The sequence below is a fragment of the Pyxicephalus adspersus genome, chromosome 11, assembly GCF_032062135.1.
Source record: "Pyxicephalus adspersus chromosome 11, UCB_Pads_2.0, whole genome shotgun sequence".
Classification (NCBI taxonomy): domain Eukaryota; kingdom Metazoa; phylum Chordata; class Amphibia; order Anura; family Pyxicephalidae; genus Pyxicephalus; species Pyxicephalus adspersus.
This window is the reverse complement of record NC_092868.1, coordinates 56,515,946-56,535,389: the sequence shown is the minus strand read 5'-3', so window position 1 is coordinate 56,535,389 and position 19,444 is coordinate 56,515,946. Positions and strand designations below refer to the sequence as shown.

General features: G+C 45.1%; 1 protein-coding gene across 1 annotated transcript; it reads right to left on the bottom strand.

The window, feature by feature from the left end:
* Nucleotides 1-1,550: 1,550 nt before the first annotated feature.
* Nucleotides 1,551-18,927, bottom strand: C11H1orf167 (chromosome 11 C1orf167 homolog). Its single transcript, XM_072425330.1, has 12 exons — nt 18,892-18,927; nt 15,610-15,757; nt 11,980-13,157; nt 11,262-11,311; nt 9,344-9,551; nt 7,545-7,681; nt 6,960-7,168; nt 6,010-6,154; nt 4,562-4,984; nt 4,036-4,286; nt 3,580-3,693; nt 1,551-3,303 (listed from the first exon to the last, which is right to left on the bottom strand). The coding sequence occupies exons 1-11, from the start codon at nt 18,925-18,927 to the stop codon at nt 3,686-3,688; spliced, it is 2,793 nt and encodes a 930-aa protein (XP_072281431.1). The 3' UTR covers nt 1,551-3,303; nt 3,580-3,685.
* Nucleotides 18,928-19,444: the final 517 nt, after the last annotated feature.

Genomic DNA, 19,444 nt, shown 5'->3' with positions numbered 1-19,444 from the left:
TGATGGCACAATGGTCGTCTGACAGTGTTCATGGATCTGTGAGCGACCGGTCGAAATGACTGCTATACAAGTTGGGGAGGGTTCCCTCTTATTATGCTGGACGTCCTCCAGCCAGGAAATGGGGCTTGCCCTGACTTGCTGCAGTTTCTAGTGAAAAGTTCAAATTGAAATAAGACCGGGTCAAAGAAGAGAAGTATTATTATTATTATTAATAATAAACAGGATTTATATAGTGCCAACATATTACGCAGCGCTGTACATTAAATAGGGGTTGCAATGACAGATAGTGACACAGGAGGAGGAGAGGACCCTGCCCCGAAGAGCTTACAATCTAGTAGGTGGGGGGAAGTATCACTCAGTAGGAGGGGGGATATGTATTGGTGGGAAGTAGTGAGGGTTTCAAAAGAAGACGGGTAGGCAAGTTTGAAAAAAATAGGTTTAGAGGGCTTAAATGAGCAGAAAGTAGGAGTAAGCTGAAAAGGACGAGGAGACCATTCCAGAGAGTTGGAGCAGCTCTAGAGAAGTCTTGTATCCGTGCGTGTGATGAGGTTATGAGTGAGGAAGTCATTAGTAGGTCATTGGAGGAGCAGAGAGAGCAGCAAGGGGAGTATTTATCTATCAGGTCAGAAAGGTAAGTGGGACAAGAGCTGTGGAGGGATTTGAAGGCAAAGCACAGGAACTTAAATTTGATTCTAATGTGAAATGGAAGCCAATGGAGAGAACTACAAAGAGAGGCCGCAGAAAAAGCTTTTTTCAGCAACAAACATATAACATTTATTTATATAGATATATTAATATATTGAATAACACATCTCGACTACTTCCATATATTATAAATACAAGAGTGTGACATGTATTTGGTGACTATCTGACATATTTCCATAGTTTTATAATAATTGTCCCTGTTTACCCGACGCGTTTCGCCAATATGGCTTCCTCAGGGGATTTGAAGAGACCAATTTTCTGTAGATCAGATAATATTTGGTAGCCTGATTATTGCGGGAAGTGGAATCTTTTGTAGATCCAATTGGAGATGTGTAGGATGGTAAGGAAATGTAGAGGTGAACGTAGAGTGACTTCAAATGTATTAATGATTGATTGAAGGTTGTGAATATAGTAAGGAGGATTGCTGCAATTAGTATATCGATTTGAAGGTAAATGAAATGTAGAAGTCCAGCTATGTTATTTTGGTCTTATGGGTGATATTGGTGTTATTGTACAAATTATATTCGGTTGTTTAGTTCTTACATTTTTAATGAATGTTTTGGAGAGGGCAGGGAGTCTGCTGTCAGCTTCCAAATCCCCTGAGGAAGCCATATTGGTGAAACGCATCGGGAAACAGACAATTATTATAAAACTGTGGAAATGTCATTTATGATACCAAGATGTTTATTGGACATTTTCTGTACCCCTTAAGAAGATTCACCACTTATGTAAGTGAACTCACAACACCACTCAGATGAATAATTTAGTTCCTTACCATTACAGAACAGGTGAATGTCCACCCCCCTTCTCCTATCTCTCCCATTCCCTGGGTGAATGATAAGACATTCTTTGCTAATATTGACTTTTCCTCCAGAAGTTGGTGAGTGCAGAGAACATTCACGCTGATTGATAAATGGGCATTTATGAAGTTTGTGCACTGAATGGTCTCTAATAATTTTATTGCAGGATTGGTTGGGGTTCGCTCACTGTGCAGCCAAAGCTTCTTGCTGTACTGACTGCCTGCAGCGTGCTTGTACTCGGTGACGGAGCTGTTCATACGGCTGACTCAGGCTGGTCCGTTCACATTGCAGAGTGCAGGTTATGGGGTTTAAATGCGTGCATGCAGTGCAGAGAGGGCTCCTTTGGGGGCTGCAGATTTTCCCCAATCTATTCCCAGCTGTACTCAACCCCCCCAGGTTCCAACAGTCCCTTCCAATGTCAGCTCAAAGTAACTTCACTGACCAATGAGATGTCACCAGTGCTGGATGAATGCCCAATGGCTTGCTGAAATTCAAGCACTCGCATGGCTGACCTATCTATCCTAGTTGTATAAACTCCAGCCCTCCTTGAACCCAGAATGAGCAGCGAGATGAGCCCATCCGTTCCAGCTGCTCCTTCACTATTCAGCGATATAACAATGCTGGTCATGCTGGGACTTGTAGTTCTTCTGTAGGTGGTGAGCAGCCCGGCACTGATTTGTGTCCCCATGGTTTGTACTTTCCTCTTTTCCTGTTTGGCGGGGCCCCTAGCTTGGTGTGCAGTGAGGCCTCTCTAGAATGTCAGGAATGTCAGTTCTAGGAAAATGTAACCAGAGCGTAGAATCACCGCTTTCCCCCTGCACTGCTGTCACGGCCCAGCTCCTATCCTCACCATCGTCCCTGCCAAACCTCGCCTGGTCATCTTGTAAAGGCCTAGGGTACAAATAAAGAGCATGTTCATAAACTACAAGAGCCTGTAGGGGAAGGAGCTGCACTGGGCACAGCATACAGTATAATACCAGATTCACATTGGTGATCATTGCTGTACCATATTTAAGCTAAGGTGACAATAGGAACCCCCAGTCACTGGAATGGGGTCACTAATTGCCATATATGGAAGTGGCACACAGATTTGTAGAAGGGATCGGGTTTTACCTTGAGACAAATACAACGCTTCTCCCATTCCAGGTACTGCATGGCTGTGGACATATGCAGCCACCTCTTCCGCCAGATCTTCCAGCTTCCCTCCATCAGCCGCCTCCGATTCTACGATAAAGGATTCTGATATATTGTAAAAGGACCCCCCACCTCCTAACAGAGCAAGCCAAATCCTTCTCCATTTGTATCTTACACTTCCCCTCCCAGACCCTGCAGGTCACAGTGGGAGGAGCTCAGTGCTGTCACTCTAAAAAGCAATGGGTGGGACTGGGTGTGGCCAGGATTATAAAGCAGCAGAGACAATGCTGATAGCCACGCCCCCTGCTATATCTTCCCCTCCCACTGAGAGTGACAACACTCTGCATTCAGGAGCAGTGCAGCATTGTGATCACAGATTTTTCCTGACTTCCTGTCCCTGTGACACCCCTACAAGGAATGGGAGTGTAGTAGTCACCATTTCAGAAGTTCTAACCCCTCCTAGATACCTGCGGGCCATGAGGGTAGCTGCATCCTGGGGGGAGGGGTCACTTCTGATATACTGATGATGAAATCTTTATAATTACCAGTTCCTGGACCAGGGACTCCGTGTCATGTGACCCCTTCCACCGCCTCCACGAGACAATTTCGCTCGACTCGCCCCTGAAAATGCCGAGACAGCTCCAGGAGATGAGCGTTGGCCTCCCTGCAATGAGATCCACGGTCAGAGCTCAGCCCCAAATTGTCTCCACCAATCACAGGGCAGCTGCACAATACAGTGGGGGTTGGAAGAGGTCAGCTGATTGGTGCGTATATTATGGGCAGCTAAACCTGATTGGTCAGAATGATTTGTTGAACCTTGCGCTCTCCAGGTCTGATGGCGCTCGGTAGAACGTTATGTCTAAAGGTGAACTCCAACTCTACACCAAATAACCAATCGCAGAGATGGCAGACTCTACATGTGATTGGTCACAAATATCACCTTGCCCAGTGCCAGCGGCCGGCAAATCTTCTGCAGTTTTCTGGTCCTGACCCACACATGGCGGCATCTTCTGCGCAGGGAGACCACCGCCGCCATCGTCCAATAATCACAGGCCTGGAAAATAATGGAAAGATGATTGGATAAGAGATGATGAGAAATCGGTGTGTCAGTTGTCAGTGATCGGTGTGTCAGTGATCAGTGTGTGTCAGTGATCGGTGTGGCAGTGCTTGGTGTGTGTCAGTGATCGGTGTCTGTTAGTGCTCGGTGTGTCAGTTGTCAGCGATCAGTTCATCAGTGATCAGTGTGTCAGCGATCGGTTTGTCAGTGTGTTAATGCTCAGTATGTCAGTGCTTGTTGTGTGTCAGTGATCGCTGTGTCAGTGCTGTGTGTGTCAGTGATCGGTGTGTCAGTGATCGGTGTGTCAGTGTTGGATCGCCCATGTGTGGCTCCCCCTGCCTGTTTCAGAGTTGTCAGTTCTCAGTCTGAGCTCTTGGTGCCCTCTTGTGGCCGCTTCCCAGCAGTGCAGTGATATCCTCGGTAGGTGGGAGGGCTGCCAATCATTGTTGGATCTCCTGAGGGTCAGTCCCGCCTTCCATCGGTCAAAGCATGATTGGAGGATTCGGTGACAAATCTCAGACCGGAATCGGACAGCTTTGACCCTCCATGTAGGGTGACGCCGGGCGGCGGAGGCCCAGATGGTGAACGCCCTGCAGAGCCAAACACAGATACATAAAGCATGATGTGTCCTCATATAACAGTGGTCATGTGACCCCCCTCCCTTCCAGTACTGGAGCTTGGTGATTGGCTGCTCAGACCCCCAAGGCAGTAAAGAGAACCTGTCACAGGCTACTGTTAAGGTTGCTGAAGAATTACAAACAATCCTTTGGCTAGTTGTCCTATAAAACTGAGGTGATGGCGCCCCCTGGCAGTGCAGTGATGGCATTACACCTATGCGGTCACATACCGTCGGTCACGTCCTCACCTCTTCCTCAGGACTCTGCCATGATACCATCTACACTCCACGGTGAGCTGCAGCTGCCACACCCAGATCTGCCAATAATTTGCCATCCGGTGGAGATTCTTCACCTCTCCATATTTTATCAGCGCCACCTTCAGCTGAAGCTCCACCTTCCACCTTGTCAGGGCCCAGCGACGCCTCCGCCTGTCCGCCATCTTCCCTGCCTTCTCTTCCATCGTGTATTGCCGCCATCGCCCCATCACCCCACGGCAAATCCGGGACTCCCTCCTCCTCAGGAAAGCACAGCACTCCCGATGGGTATCAGAGAGATTCTTCCATTGTGTGAACGATGCCCTCATCTTCACCGCACTCCATGCCATCCGAAATGCGTGAGCTTTACCACCGAGAACACGATTGGTGGACTCCACCCTCCAAATCCGGAAATATCTAGAGAGAAATCGGGAAAGTCAGAGGAGTCATTGTATGGATCCACAGAGAACTAAAAGAGCGTAAATAGAAATACAAATCCTGTGCAGAGAGTCTGGTTCTTTATGTGGAAGCAGCTACCTCTCTACAGAGGTCTGACACACCCACTGATGAGTCAGACCTACAGCCCTCCAATCAGTAAACGTCACACTTAAGCTGATCGGACATTTCTAGTGCTGCCACAGAAAAGGGACCTGTCAGACCTTTGCAGAGAGGCCGCTGCTTACACACAGAGAACACAAGGCTGCTCCTCTGCAGAATGCTGGCAGGGGGAGGCTGTGAATAGCCCGATGTTCAACTCTGTACACTCACACACACACACACATCAGAGTGACACAGAAACTTCCCGTTCAGTACGGACAACCAGCCAATGATTCTCAGAAAGAGGAAGTGACAGAGTGCGGGGACACTGCTCAGAAATCCTCTTCTTAGAAAGTGTCATTGGGAAGGCTGCAGTGAGTCAGCACCTTCTATATCCGGGCATCATGCGGGGTCACCAGATACTTCCTGGACTGAGATGCCGGAGCTCAGCTCCCCCTCCCGGCAGTAAATCATCACCTAAGAAATCATCACTCAGCATCTCAGCTCCCCCTCTCACATGTGACTCAGCATCTCAGCTCCCCCTCTCACATGTGACTCAGTAGCTCAGCTCCCCCTCTCACATGTGACTCAGCTCAGCTCCCCCTCTCACATGTGACTCAGTAGCTCAGCTCCCCCTGCTGCTATCTCCCAGCAGTGACTAGAGCCTCAGATAACCTTCTAGAAGGAGAGAGCAGAGTGCTGAGATCCTAATGAAGAATAATTACTCCACAGTGGCAGCAGCTACATAGGTCAGTGATGGCTCCTTTTAAAGCTCATTTACTGCCCATTACCAACAATGAAGAACTGGATTTGGCCAGGCATTTGGCATTTTAGGATCTCATAAAAAACAATTTCAATGGCAGAGCCGCCTCAAACTCAAAGTTAGAAAGACGGAAGTGTCATACCTGCCCATCATTAGTCGCTGCCAGTAGTCCATTGCTTGTAGGCCTTTGGTCAGCTGATCTCTCCATCTTCTCACCACCGCTCGCTTCACCTGCTCCACACGTAGCTCCTCCCACAGGATCAGCCTATCAGAGAGCTGATTCTTCCCTGGAGAACGGCAAAGGGCATTGTGGTCAGGATATGCAGAAGGGGTCAGGCAGTGCTGATGGTGCACAATGACATTGTAGTTTTGTGGTCACCTCCAGGGGCTCATGTGACAGGGTGACAACGCAGAAGCACAATTGGTAGCCAGGGTCAGAGAGAGTTGTCATCCTACAACAGGAGGAACCTGAACATGGCAGGATCACCAGGTGTCATTATTATAAATAAAGCTTTATATTTAGCAATATTGAAAATGTTTTTGGGATGACCGTCACATGGTAAAAGCCCAGGCACAGGATGGTGTGTCTATGTCATGGCAGGGGTGGCAAGTCTTTGCCTGGGGTGGTTCGGTCCTTTTCTATAAACCTAAGATGTGCCAGGTGTCTGAGACCCCAGCCTGCCACTAGAGGGCCACCTATTATAAGGGGCAGGGGAGAAGTCAAAGATCACATGAGGTCAATGACAAGGGCATGTGCAGGGTTGACATTTATTATATAAAATATAATATATATAAAATATAATATACCTGTGCAGTGCGCTATGGCGCCATGCAAGGCAGAGAAACTATCGGTGAGCTGCTCTGACATAATTTGTACCTCGTGGGTGGGGCAGAGAGGTTCCTCCGCCTTAGTTCTTGGCAATGTTCCTGTCCACTTCCAGGTTTTCCCATTCCTAAAACCCGTACCATGGCCATGGTAGATCATTGTGGGGTACAGGAACACCGGGGCTCTTTACCGGTATGACGGAGGAGTCGGCCTCTGAGCCAGGCTCCACCCCCTTGTGAAATTTTCTCCTATAAGAAGCCATTTACTTTGGCAGTATCTGTGCCAGCCACTCAGGATCGCATGGAGCAATGCATGCTTCCTGCGCTGGTGTCGTAAATCCGCTTCCCTCCTCTGGAACAGCCGCCTTCTCCAGAGCCACAAAGCCCAGCAGCCTCGCCCCAAGAGGACCTGTCTCTTCACCAACTGAGCTTGCTCGTTGACTTGTCTTGTGTGCACCAACCAAGCTGAGAATGTTCTGTGAAAAGGAAGAAATTAAAATGTTATTCAGAAACAGCACAAGGAGCGAGTAAGCTCATCTGCTTACAAAGACCCTGCTGATAGGAGGAGAAAGCAGAATGTCAAAGCGATTAGCTTATCATTGCACTGCTTCTCCTTGCACAGTTCATTCACCAACAAGGGGCAGGCCTAAAACAACCTGGGCTCATAGGTAAAATAATGCTTGTCATCAAACTGCGGCCATCTAGTGGCAGAAAATAGTACTGCAGTGAAACCTCCAGAATTACTTTTTTGGATGGTTGATATCTATTCAGGTTTATGCGGTGGTAAATGTTCCCTGTGGCCCCTGTGTATGGAAGGTGATACAGAACCCAGCAGATGAATATGAGGAATACCTTCTCTGGAGGACCATGCTGTGCAGCATTCGGGCACTTTGGACGTTCTCAGAATGTCTCTTCCATCTTACAAAACATCTTCTCAGCAGGTTTTTCTCCACCTCCTCCTGGAGATCGGCCTCCATCTCTAGGGCCCTCTGTAAAATAATGAACGCTGAGTTTATAAATGCCTTTCATGGTGACAACCAGCCCAGGAACCCTCGGGACAAATTCTCCAGATGGGAGGAAGCCAACCCAGAATTCAACTTTCTGACAGCTCGGAGGAAGAGGAAGCCATTGTGCTCTTTGGGCCTTTTGTACTCCGGTAATGTCAGCTCCTCCACCCCAAGAATCGGCCCCCGAGTTTATGTTGACATCAACATTTTGTGGTTTGGTTTTCAGCCATTGTTCTTGGCCAAATGGGTAACACAAATCTGGCGTAACTCAATAATGAGCCACCAAGCCAGAGCCGGTGTCTATGAAACCTATATTATCTTATGGGAGTGTTCTTGGTTCAAGAGGGAGAAATGCGCATCAGGATATTCCTTGCTTTGGCATCAAATAACTGGTAAGGTGGCCAAGGGGCCAATTGGATTGGGTCAATGGTCTCTTGTGTCTGTAGTATGGACGACCAGTTCCATGTACACAATATGGATGGAGGTTGACCCATCTCCAATGGTGGACTTTGGGTGTCCCCAGTGAAGGGTCCTGGTAATCCTCCATCATACAAAGGCCATGTGGACCATTAAGCTCTTCCAGCCTTGTGGTCAGTTTGGTGAAGACCCTTTTCTGTTCCCCCATGACTGGGCCCTGGGGTACAAAGCCAGCTCCATAAAGACATGGGGTCATCAGTTTGGTGTGAAGGAACTAAAGTGTCCTGCGCGAAGCTCTGACCTCAACACCTCTGAATGTCTTTGGGATGAATTGGAACACCAGTTGTGAGCCAGATCTTCTCATCTACCATGTGGTCACAGTTTGGTGAAGGCTCTTTTGTGTTTGCACCATGACTTTGCCCCGGGGTACTAAGCTATCAGTGTCCATTGGGGGAGGGAGGCAAACCTGTATTGATAGTCATTGCTAGAGGGAAGACCACTCAATATTGTTGGCCATCGATATTTAAGTAACCCCCCCCCCTCTAGCCATGACCATCAATATGGAGTTGTTCCCTCCCTGGCTATGAGCATCAATATGGAGTTGTTTGCCCTTTGCCCAAGGCTATCAATATATAGCTCTCCTTCTGACCATGGGTGTGGAGGGGCACCTCCATATTCATAGCCATGGCTGGTGGGGGGACAACTATAAGCTGATGGACAGAAGAAGGACAGCTCCACATTGATAGCCTTAGGCATCAGGGGGGACAACTCAAAATTGTTGACCATGGCTGGAAGGGGACAAATCCATATTCATGACCATGGCTGGAAGGGGATATCTGAATATTGATTGCCACCATGGCTGAAAGGATACAACTCTATATTATTGGCCATACGCAGAGGAGGGACAACTTTATGGTGATGGCTATAAACAGAGGGGGGACAACTCCCACAACTATTGATGGCCATGGCCAGAGGGTAGACAACACTATATTGATATATTGATTGCCATGGCTTAAAAGGAACACCATATTTATGGCCTTGGGCGAAGGGGGTCAACTCCATATAGATGGCCATGGTCTTGAAATGGGCTGCCCAAAAAGCTGATATTGGTGTGAACTTCAGGCTTTTGGCCTCCAAATTTGTATAAAATATTCACATTTCTGTCTCAGTTATTTCTGGTCCTACAAAGAACATAATGCGGCCATTTTTAGAGTTGTTTAGACTTACATATTTATCAGCAGCTCGGCTGCACCTCACTCGCAGGTCCCCGGCTTCTCTGTCTTGCAGGATGATGGCCCATGCCAAAGCTCGCAGCCCTTTTTGCAGTAAGTGGCGTTCGCAGAGCCTCTGAGCTGTCTCATATTTCTCTTTGATGAGTTTATTCCAGGCTCTCAAGCAGCGGGAGAGGAGAAGCCGATCTGTGTGGCGTAGATATCTGTAGACAGAGACAAGGGTGAGGATCTGGAGAAGATGAAGCACCAAGCTGGCCCATCCAGGGGTCCCATCGCAGGAACATTGCGTTGTCACCTTTGGCCTTTATACACAGGGCAAGATTTGTACCCAACCAATTTGTGCCGGTCCAATCAATCAATTCAAAAACATGGCATTCATATGTACGATATTCTGCCCTTCCAATCATGGGGTGAACCCTGGACCAATAGCATCACCCAATTGCTTGATTGCTTCAACACAGCTGATCTGATCCCATTAAGGATTAACGTATGATTGGTCAGCTAAATTCACTTCAGATCCCAACATTTTACCAGATCGGTAAATAAATTGGAAGAGGAAATCGTACAATGAGTGTCGTATAGGCTCAGTCCCTGTCCCAGGGACACCTAAAAAATTGGGCACTTTGACTTCCAGTGACCATAGGCACTCAGACATAAAGAATGAATCTGGCAAGTGAATGCACAATCAGCTCCTGATCCCAAAACATAATAAATTATCATTCGTCCTTATTTTATCCATAGCATGGAAAACAAATCTATGGTATTTGATACAAAGTGACAAAGACCTTTAAACATGCCGAAGTATTCGGTTCTACCAAACTTTTTGCTGGAGCCACTCCACCGTTCCTTCACCCCAATAATCTAAGAATTTTTATCACCAGAAAGCGAGAAGCCCTGAGGAAGGTCCCCAGAACCCCTGAAATGTGGCGGCTTCTCAATGGCCCATTTATCCATAAATAGACTTCATAAGTTTCTGACATTTGGGGGTCACCATTGGTTTGGGACCTTTCTCCTAAGTTTTGTAGGTTGTATTTTACTTCACCAAAGTTATCATAGATGGTGAACCCAAAACCTTAAAGATGAAGACAATGAGTTTGCTGCCTGAGGCAAGAAAGCCACATCTGCCCAGAGGAGGGCGCTATGCATATTGTAGGAAAAGGAGCTGACATGGCTCAATCACATGATGGCAATGTTAGTGCATGCTTATAACTTTACCATGCGTTGCCCATACAAACCCATTGACTTCCCTAATACACAATGATTGGCGCCATTTTCCACAATAGTGTAACTGAGCCCATAATGTTTCCATTGCGGTGTAACAGTGAAAGAGTTATTGTGTATGAAAAGTTAAGTCATGGGAAGAGGGGCAGCCATGTTCAGTGCAGGTTTAAGCAGAAGCCATGAAAATAAAGAAATGAAATCTCTCCATGAGGAAGTGAGAGCCATCCCTGGCCGCTCGCTCACCAGCACGGCGACATAAGGTTCAGAAAAGCCCAGAAAGTGTTGTCATCTAAAGAACCACAGAGCTGCCTGATGATTGGACGATAATTGTCTCCTGCCATAGATAGCACAGTGGGAGGGAGATTTAAAGGAGGACTCCAGCCAGAGAACAATGAATTGATTTACCTGCACGATAACTGAATAAAGAGAGAGAGAAAGAGAGAGAGGAGGAGGAGAGAGAGAGAGAAGGGAGAGAGAGAGAGAAAGGAGAGAGAGAGAGAGAGAGAAGGGAGAAAAGAGAGGGAGAAAGGAGAGCGAGAGGAGGAGACAGAGAGAAGAGAGGGAGAGAGGCGAGATAGAGAGGGGGGAGAGAGAGAGGGAGAGGAGAGAAAAGAGAGAGAGGAGGAGGAGGAGGGGAGAGAGAGAGAGAGAGGAAGAATGATAAAACATCCATAACATGCTGATTGCAGTACCTGGAAGGTGGAGATTTCTCGGGGAATTCAGTGATTGTCTCTTTAAATATCTGGAACAGAAAACACATTATTCTTCACTTCCTATTATTTGTTATTTCTTATGGTAAATATTCTCATCCCTGAGTATTTGAACATTGTTTATGGATTGTAGTATTATATACACATGGGATGGGGGGTTGTTATAGCTACTTTGCATTGTATTTAGTAGGGCTGCACAATGATTGTGTTTTCTTGTTTCGTTCATTCAGTGGAGGTCTCCCCCCCCCCACTTTACTTTCTGAGCTGATGTAAGAAATGCTTGGCCAAGCCAAATTTGCTTTCTAATAAAACACAACAGGAGCTGAAGTCCAGACAAATAACATTGCCACGTTGATGTTTGTAAGCAGCGCACTGTTGAGGTCTGACACCCCTTTTTAATTGGAGCTGAAGCCCTCCAATCAGTGCTTAGGTGTGGCCCCCAGGGGGCGGGTCATACTGCGGCAGAGAATGGGCTGCTTACCTTTGGAGTGCAGTAGCCCAGCATTGCTACACTATGGCAGGGTGAACAGTAAGGCTTTGCTCACTTACATTTATCCTATAGCCGCTCCGAAATTGCCAGCCCTAACCCCAGCTGGGTCTAAAGGTAACCACCAATTCAACCCTACCTAACCCCAGATTCAGACATAAGCTCAGTGAAGGACAGGCACGTCGATATACACATAAAACACTGCAAACTTACATGACTTTGAAATGTCTGGAGGTCGTCTTTATGTTTCTTCAATGACGTTGCACCATATTCTTCCTCAGAAATAACCAGCCCTTCATGGAAGACATCTCCACCATCTTCAGATACCAGCCATGGGCCAAGTCCAGTAGACCAGCATCCGCCATGCTGTCCAGATTCAACATCTCTAGGAAGGGTTGTAGAAGTTCTAATAAATTCAGAAGGAAATTCTAAAGATGGTTGATGAAACTTGGAATAAAAATCCTTGGATTCTTTCTCTGGGAAGTCCAGGAAGAGGTCGTAATATGGGCGCATTTCCCGGTCCTCCTTGGACAAAGGTTTGTCAATGTCACTGTGCAAAAAACTTGATGGATGTTCCAAGTTGGGGCAAAAACTTAAAAGGGTGGGATCGTGGAAACTGCTAGAAGTTATTCTAGAATGTGAAAATGATGGCGGAACATTGGGACCTAAGGATCTTCTGGTGGCCTCCATGGTGGGATTTTCTGAAGAACTTATGTCTCGAAAGCATTCCATTCCAAACCAAGGATGGGACTCCAAACCAAGATTCTCAGAGACAAGACTGGGATGGCAACGTTGATCTCCATTTGTAACAGATAAATGGAGATCCTCAGTTTCTTCTCCTGCAAGGACTGGACAAGCCAATACCGAAGACTCCACCATTGAATCATCCAACTCATCGTTAGCTGCTTCATCCCTCATGGACAATCCCACCGGATGAATTGTGGTATTAATGTTGGGATTTATTTGATTCATTACAGAACCGGCACAATTTCCTTTATCTGTCCGGCAACATGTGGCCTGGAAAACCCCATTAGCCCTCCATTCTCCTAAATGCAGACCACACGGCTCTCTTTGATGGCAATACAATGGTGACTTCTTCTTCTTACCTTGAGAACCTTTACCAGATCTGACAGCCGGTCCTGGAGAAGAAAGGTTATTTTGTTGCCTTTGCACATTGATTGCCTTGTGAGCTGGGACCATCCATTGATGTTGTGTGCGGTTGTATATATTGTCTTGCACCAAGCGCACTTCATTGCTTCTTTGACCTTTGACACGTTGATGCGAGTTGCCCTTTCTGCTCACAGGAGTCATTTTGCTTGTTCCTGCCATAGAATCAGACATGATATCACCGTCAATGCTGACCTTTGTCTTTTGTTTCATGTTCAGTGAATCTAAAGAAGAAAATTGATATATTGACATTAGTCGTGCATTCACCTTGTACGTTATTATTCATTTGGATTATTGGAAGGGCCATACACATGATACCCCAAGATATGCTAGAATACCGCAACAGAATCATTAGGGGTTGTTGTGTTATTACCATTCAGCACAAAGACCCCTCATTACCGGACACAATATAATAAACCTCCGAGGGTCTCTTTAGCTTCCTATGCAGAATTTACCGTAAAGGGAATTGTCATTACCCACACATTGGATTTTATTTTTATCTTAATAATATAAAGGTGCAATATGAAATCTTCCCAACACACACAAAATATATATTATAGGAAAGGTTAGGATTGCTGACAAAGTTTTATGGCCATCGGTGACAACAGCAAGCACCCGGAGTCACAAAGCCAAAAGAAAAGAATGTTTCTACCTTTTCCTAATCCGAATATTACATTTTGGGCTTTAGGTTATAGTTTAGTCATTTATTAAAGAATAATTATAATATATAATAAAGGCTTGGTGTATGTTAGTTAGTCTCTGGATTTAGATCTGTGTCTGATAAGAAACGGAGATCGAGGATGGAAATATTGGACAGGATTATGTTTATTATTATTAATAATAATAATATTAAACTATATTTATATAGCACCAACATATTACGCAGTGCTGTACAATAAATGAGGGTTGCAAATGACAGACAGTGACACAGGAGGAGGAGAGGACCCTGCCCAGAAGAGCTTACAATCTAAGAGGTGGGGGAAGTATCACACAATAGGAGGGAGATATGGAATGGTGGGAAGTAGTGAGGGTTTAGGACACAGAAGAAGACGGGTAGGTGAGGGTGAAGCGTTGGGTTTTGAGGGCTCTTTTAATAAAGCAGAAAGTGAAAGCAAGCTGAGTAGGACAAGGAAGACCATTCCAGAGAATCGGGGCAGCTCTAGAAAAGTCTTGGAGCCGTGCGTGTGATGAGGTTTGCAGATCAGCTCATACCTGTGGGGTGACATCTCCATCTACTTGTTCTTCTGACAACGTTCTCCGCTGAGTAAATGTTCCTAGGAGAAAATCGCCTAACAAGAACATTCACATTCACAAAAAGATACTTTCACTCCTCCAAGTGAAAGATTTGTCTCCCATGGACTAAGGTGGGGTTACACTTTTGGCATCGATTTGGCAAACTTCAAAGAACATTCATCCAATCCTTCACAGGTAATTTGGGCCAATCCCCCCATCTATATTAGAAACCCATAGAATGGGAAAGGGAATTGAATGCTGATTGGCAATGAAGACAACTCCAAGTATGGGTGGCATTGAACTGAGAGCGCCATGCAAGTTATTTATCCAAGGAGCCACAAACACGTTTCCTGGACCCCAATGACCTCTCTTCATCGGGGCTTCTAATGAACAAGAATACCCAAGAAAGTTTTCTGTATGGAATTCAATATAACAAATGCAATAGAATTTTTAGGCTGGGTGTGAAGGAGCCGTAGGTAACCCAACTTCTCAGTAACCACCCAAAGACAGCCAGGCGGCTACTGAAAAGTGCTGGGTGGTGCGCCCAGCTAAAGGGGGCCGGGGAGAACACTGAAATGTTTGGTTGCACAATTGACTTTGAGTAAGCAGAATAAAGCCCTGATGAATTGTAAGCTCTTGGGGGCAGGGTCCTCTTCTCCTCCTGTGTCTGTCTGTCATTTGCAACCCTTATTTATTGTACAGCGTTGCGTAATATGTTGGTGTTATATAAATCCCGTTTATTAATAATATTACGGAAGAGGGTTCCTCTAGATTCCTTTTTTTTTGGAATACATCATTTACCTGGTGGCTTCACCTATTCATTTGGTTCCCATTGAAGCTCAGTGTTTGTATTTGGCAGCCACTAAAGATGGAAAACCCTGCAATGGATACAACACTGAACTACATTAAAGCAAAACCCTTCGCAGGCAATGCCAATGAGTACATGGCAAAAAATGCATGAGCAGGGGATGCCTTGGCAGATGAAGTTCTATCCTAATTTTCACTTTATGTGGCCCCTACCTGGTATGTGACCAACAGCAAGACCCCGGAGTCAGGAGGGACGATGGACAATCTGTACAGGAAAAGTGGAGATTTGCCATCATCTGCCTTCATTTCTGGATTTGCACATGCAGATTTTACTATCGGCAATGTATGGGCTATTGGTTTGTGATCACCCAGGACGGGAGGGCACACGGATTGGGTTCCACATTCATCAATATGAAAATGTAAGCAAAAAGAAAAAGAACCAATCCAGTCCTAGCTGGTGCTTTTTTAGAATTTTGCCATGGCAGATGAGGAAAAAGGAGTAATGGGTCAATGTGGTCTGCAGGGAAATTTCCTTTTTAATTACTTAGATCTGCAACATTTCCGAGGCACCAATACCCCCCCCCCCAATCTATAGGCCACCGTCTATTGACACAAAGGTTCTGGTTCTTTACTTACCCCAGTCGGACCTCAGGTGTTGGCGTCCCCTATCTCCAGAGAAATGGCTGCCGCAGGTCTCCCAGGAGCGTCTAAGCCGCTTATTCCTGCTGATTAGTCCGACACGCAATCTGTCGCAGGATAAGACAATGGAGACGCTGACCCCCGTCTAATGAGGGCCACACCAAAACATGAGCAGAACCGGTGAATGTTGAATACTATTCCTTCATCACCCCTATTTAATGTACAGCGCTGCCTAATATGTTGGCGCTATATAAATCCTGTTTAATAATAAAAATAATAACTATATGGAAGATTGCAAATAAAATGAATGATACACTTTATCCATTGGCTGTGCCGAATACCAGCCCATCACTTAAAGCAGATCTCATGTCACCGGTCCGTTCCAAAATTCTAATAAAGCTTTTTAAACTGGCAGATTTTATTAAAATGTTCACACGGCCATGATGGGACCTTTTAGGAACATGTCACAAGTGAAATAATGCAAGCTAAACTCTGCTAAAAGTTTTACAGTCCTCATTTAAACTTTACATTATATTTAAAGAAAACATGTTTTTTTTTTATTTTCGCCTGGGAAATGTTCCCATAGGCACCCCAACCCCTCCCCCCAGCAATATTCGTCACAAATCACCTTTAAATACATGTTTTCCAGGCTATACATTGGATATGTTCCCACAGATCCCCCTGCCCAGCACTTTAGGTGAGAATCTTATCTTTGCAATTAACTGGCAAACTTGGCAATGAAAAGTTACTGCAAGGCAAACATTTTGCAAACTTTCGCAATTTCTCCTTCCGTTTAAATAGATTTTTCCAGTAATACCAATTTTGTGAATATTGCTAAATCTTCCACAAACAACAAGCTCAGCGTTTACCCCAGAAATGTTTTCAAGCTGGGTAGGAAGATGTAGACGGGTGTCAGCCTCTGTATTGTGACCCAACTAACCACCAAGCTGGGGGGTCACCAATATGTGCCGGGTGGGGCGCCCAGCTAAAAGGGCCTGGGGAGAACACTGAATCCATAGGTCACCTAGTTATGGTTTACATTACACTAAAGAGGAAGTTCACGAGTGATCTGAAATCAGTAAATGGCTAAAAAACCTTTCCGAACAAACGCTGGCATTGTGCAGTGGTGGAGCGACGCTTTAATCTGCAATGAGACTCGTAGTCAGCCGGCAGTACTCCAGATCTGTCATCGCTTTTTGATTTATGTCCCAAGCCAAATCCTTATCAGTCATCTGCGGCCTTGAAGGCGATCGTTATGGTGGGATTAGCCGGCCGCACGTGCGTGCCAAGATATAACGAACACGGAGAATACGCTGACTCTGCAAATCTCTGTTGTGTGAACGCAGGGCCCCGATGCATGGACCCAGCAAACGTGCTGACTTCACCAGACTGTCACCTAAACTACAAGCAAAGCAATATTCTGCCCGATTTACCATGGGTCTGTGAATTATTCATGAAAAATGTAAATGTGATCACTGGGCTAAACGATCAATGAAAGTGATTCTACTTCTCAACAAAACCAAAAATATTCTCTCCGGAGGGTCTGGCCTGGTTCTGAATTCTGAGATATAGTCAGCACGTTCACTACCCAGCAAATTAAAAAAAAAAAGGACAATCTTGTTATCCAACGCGTTTCGCTATTTAGCTTCTTCAGCCAGGGATTTTATGGAACGGACTGCTTGGAGTCCTAGTCTCAATCCAGAACTGATGAGTTCTTTGTTTACAACAAGAGAAGGTAGGATTAGAATAGTTTGAGTGGAGCTGCCTAGATACTTCTGCTTGGTGGGAAGTAGCAGCCTCCAAGGGGTTGGTGCCCATGTTTGTGGAAGGGAGTTGACGGAGCAGAGCTGGAGGGATTAGGCTGGCCGTCTCCTGCCAAGGTATCTCGTGGTATTGGAGTGACTACCATGAGGTAAGCATGAATCAAGACTTGGACTCCTAGCAAGCTTCTCCTTGCTGATAATTTACTGTAACCAGTCTGCACCATGTAAACTTTTGCTGCGTATTAATCTCTATCTCCCCAAAAGAAGCTGAATAGTGAAACGCGTCAGTAAACTTGATTCCCCTTTACTTTACTTTTACAAATAATCAGCCTAAATACGATCTTATAAAATCTAAAAAATCACATTTGTTTTTGTACAATAAAGCCATTCTTCATTTCCTAATAAATTGTTCCAAAACTCATCTGTTATGGAATGAGACTTAGCAAGCCTCTCCATAAAATCCCTGGATGATAACTTACCTTAACCAGTCTGTACCATTTAAACGTTTGCAGCATATCAATATCTAAGTCTCCAGAATAGCGAAATGCATCAGTCAACGAGATGGACCTTATCTTACCTAAATAAAGTGCAGAATTATTATGAATCATGAACTAGATTATCATCTTAGATATGTTCTTAAGAACATTTTACACTGTTTATCTTTGCTTCCTAATAAATTGTTCTAGAACTTACCTGTTCTGGATCGAGACTTGGACTCTTAGCAAGCCCCTCCTTAAATAGTCTGCTCTTTCTAAATTTCGGCAAATCAGCCTCTATCTCTCCTGAAGAAGCTGAATAGCGAAACGCGTCAGCCAACAAGGAAAAAATGGGCAAACACATAGTTCATTTGTACTGTTTGTATGAAGTGATCCTTCGCTGTTCTGGATGGAGACTTGGACTTTTTGTAATTCTTTTCTCCTAAAATTGTTCTAGAACTCACCTGTTCTAGGTAGAGACTTGGACTCCCAGCAAGCCTTTCCTGGCTGATAATTTAACTAGTCTGCACAAAATAAACTTGTACAGCATATAATTTTGTACCTCCACTGAAGCAGCTAAAAAGCGAAACGCGTAGGGAACAAGATTGCCTTTTTCTTTCTTGTAAAAACGTGCAGATTGATTACAAACCATGCACTAGATTATCAGCCTAGAAGTGATGTTATGAATAGCTAATACATGTTTTTGTATTGTTTTTGCATGATAAAGCAATTCTTTGCTTCTTAACAGATTGTTCCAAAACTCACCTGCTCTAGATTGAGTCTTGGACTCCTAGCAAAAGCCTCTCCTGGCTGATAATTTACCATTACTAGGCTGCACCACCTAAACTTGTGCGGCATATCTTCTACCTCCCTGAAGAAGCTGAATAGCAAAACGCATCAGGAGACGAGAGTTCCCATTTCTTCTTTATGAATAGCTAACACATGGTTCTTTTGTATGGTTTTTGCAGGATTAAGCGATCCTTCGCTGTTTTGGATGGAGAGTTGCATTCTTAGCAACCCTCTCTTTGCTGATAACTTACCTTAACCAGCCTGCGCAATCCAAACGTGTGCGGCATATCTTGTACCTTCAATGAAAAAGCAAAACGCGTAGGAACACAACATTGCCTTTTTCTTCCTTATGAATATCTAAAACATGGCTCTTTTGTACTGTTTTTGCATGATTAAGCCATCCTTTGCTTCTTAATAATTTGTTTAATTGCCATTAATTCCCCTTCTTTTCTTGGTAACTCATTCTACACGTGAGCAGTAATATGTTTTCTTGTATCTGGTTAAGGAATGGCATTAGACCTTTTAGTTTAGTTCTTTTTTCTGTAACCCTTCATCAGATTTGCTGTTATTTTGAAAAGTTAATTAAAAAAAATGTTTGTACAGAAAATCCGTCTCCCGATAGGTTGAGGATACGCAGACGTGTTCACAAGCTCAGCTCATTTCAGATAAAAAAAAAAAAAAATCACCTTTCCTAAAGTTGATTAGGCTGCACCACGAGACGACAATTTTGACACGAACAATTCATTTCAGTCCCCTCGCTGTTCTGTTTCATCGCATTCAGCACATTAGCTTACCAGGAAGGGC

Bases quoted from the DNA above. Each gene is read 5' to 3' on its own strand.
- C11H1orf167 (XM_072425330.1), bottom strand. From the start codon at position 18,927: ATGCCGCACACGTTTGGATTGCGCAGGCTGGTTAAG. The intron at 11,312-11,979 runs GTAAGTTTGCAG...TTTCTGTTCCAG, and splicing joins TCCAGACATTTCAAAGTCAT to ATATTTAAAGAGACAATCAC. The intron at 4,287-4,561 runs GTGAGGACGTGA...TTGGCTCTGCAG, and splicing joins GGCAGAGTCCTGAGGAAGAG to GGCGTTCACCATCTGGGCCT.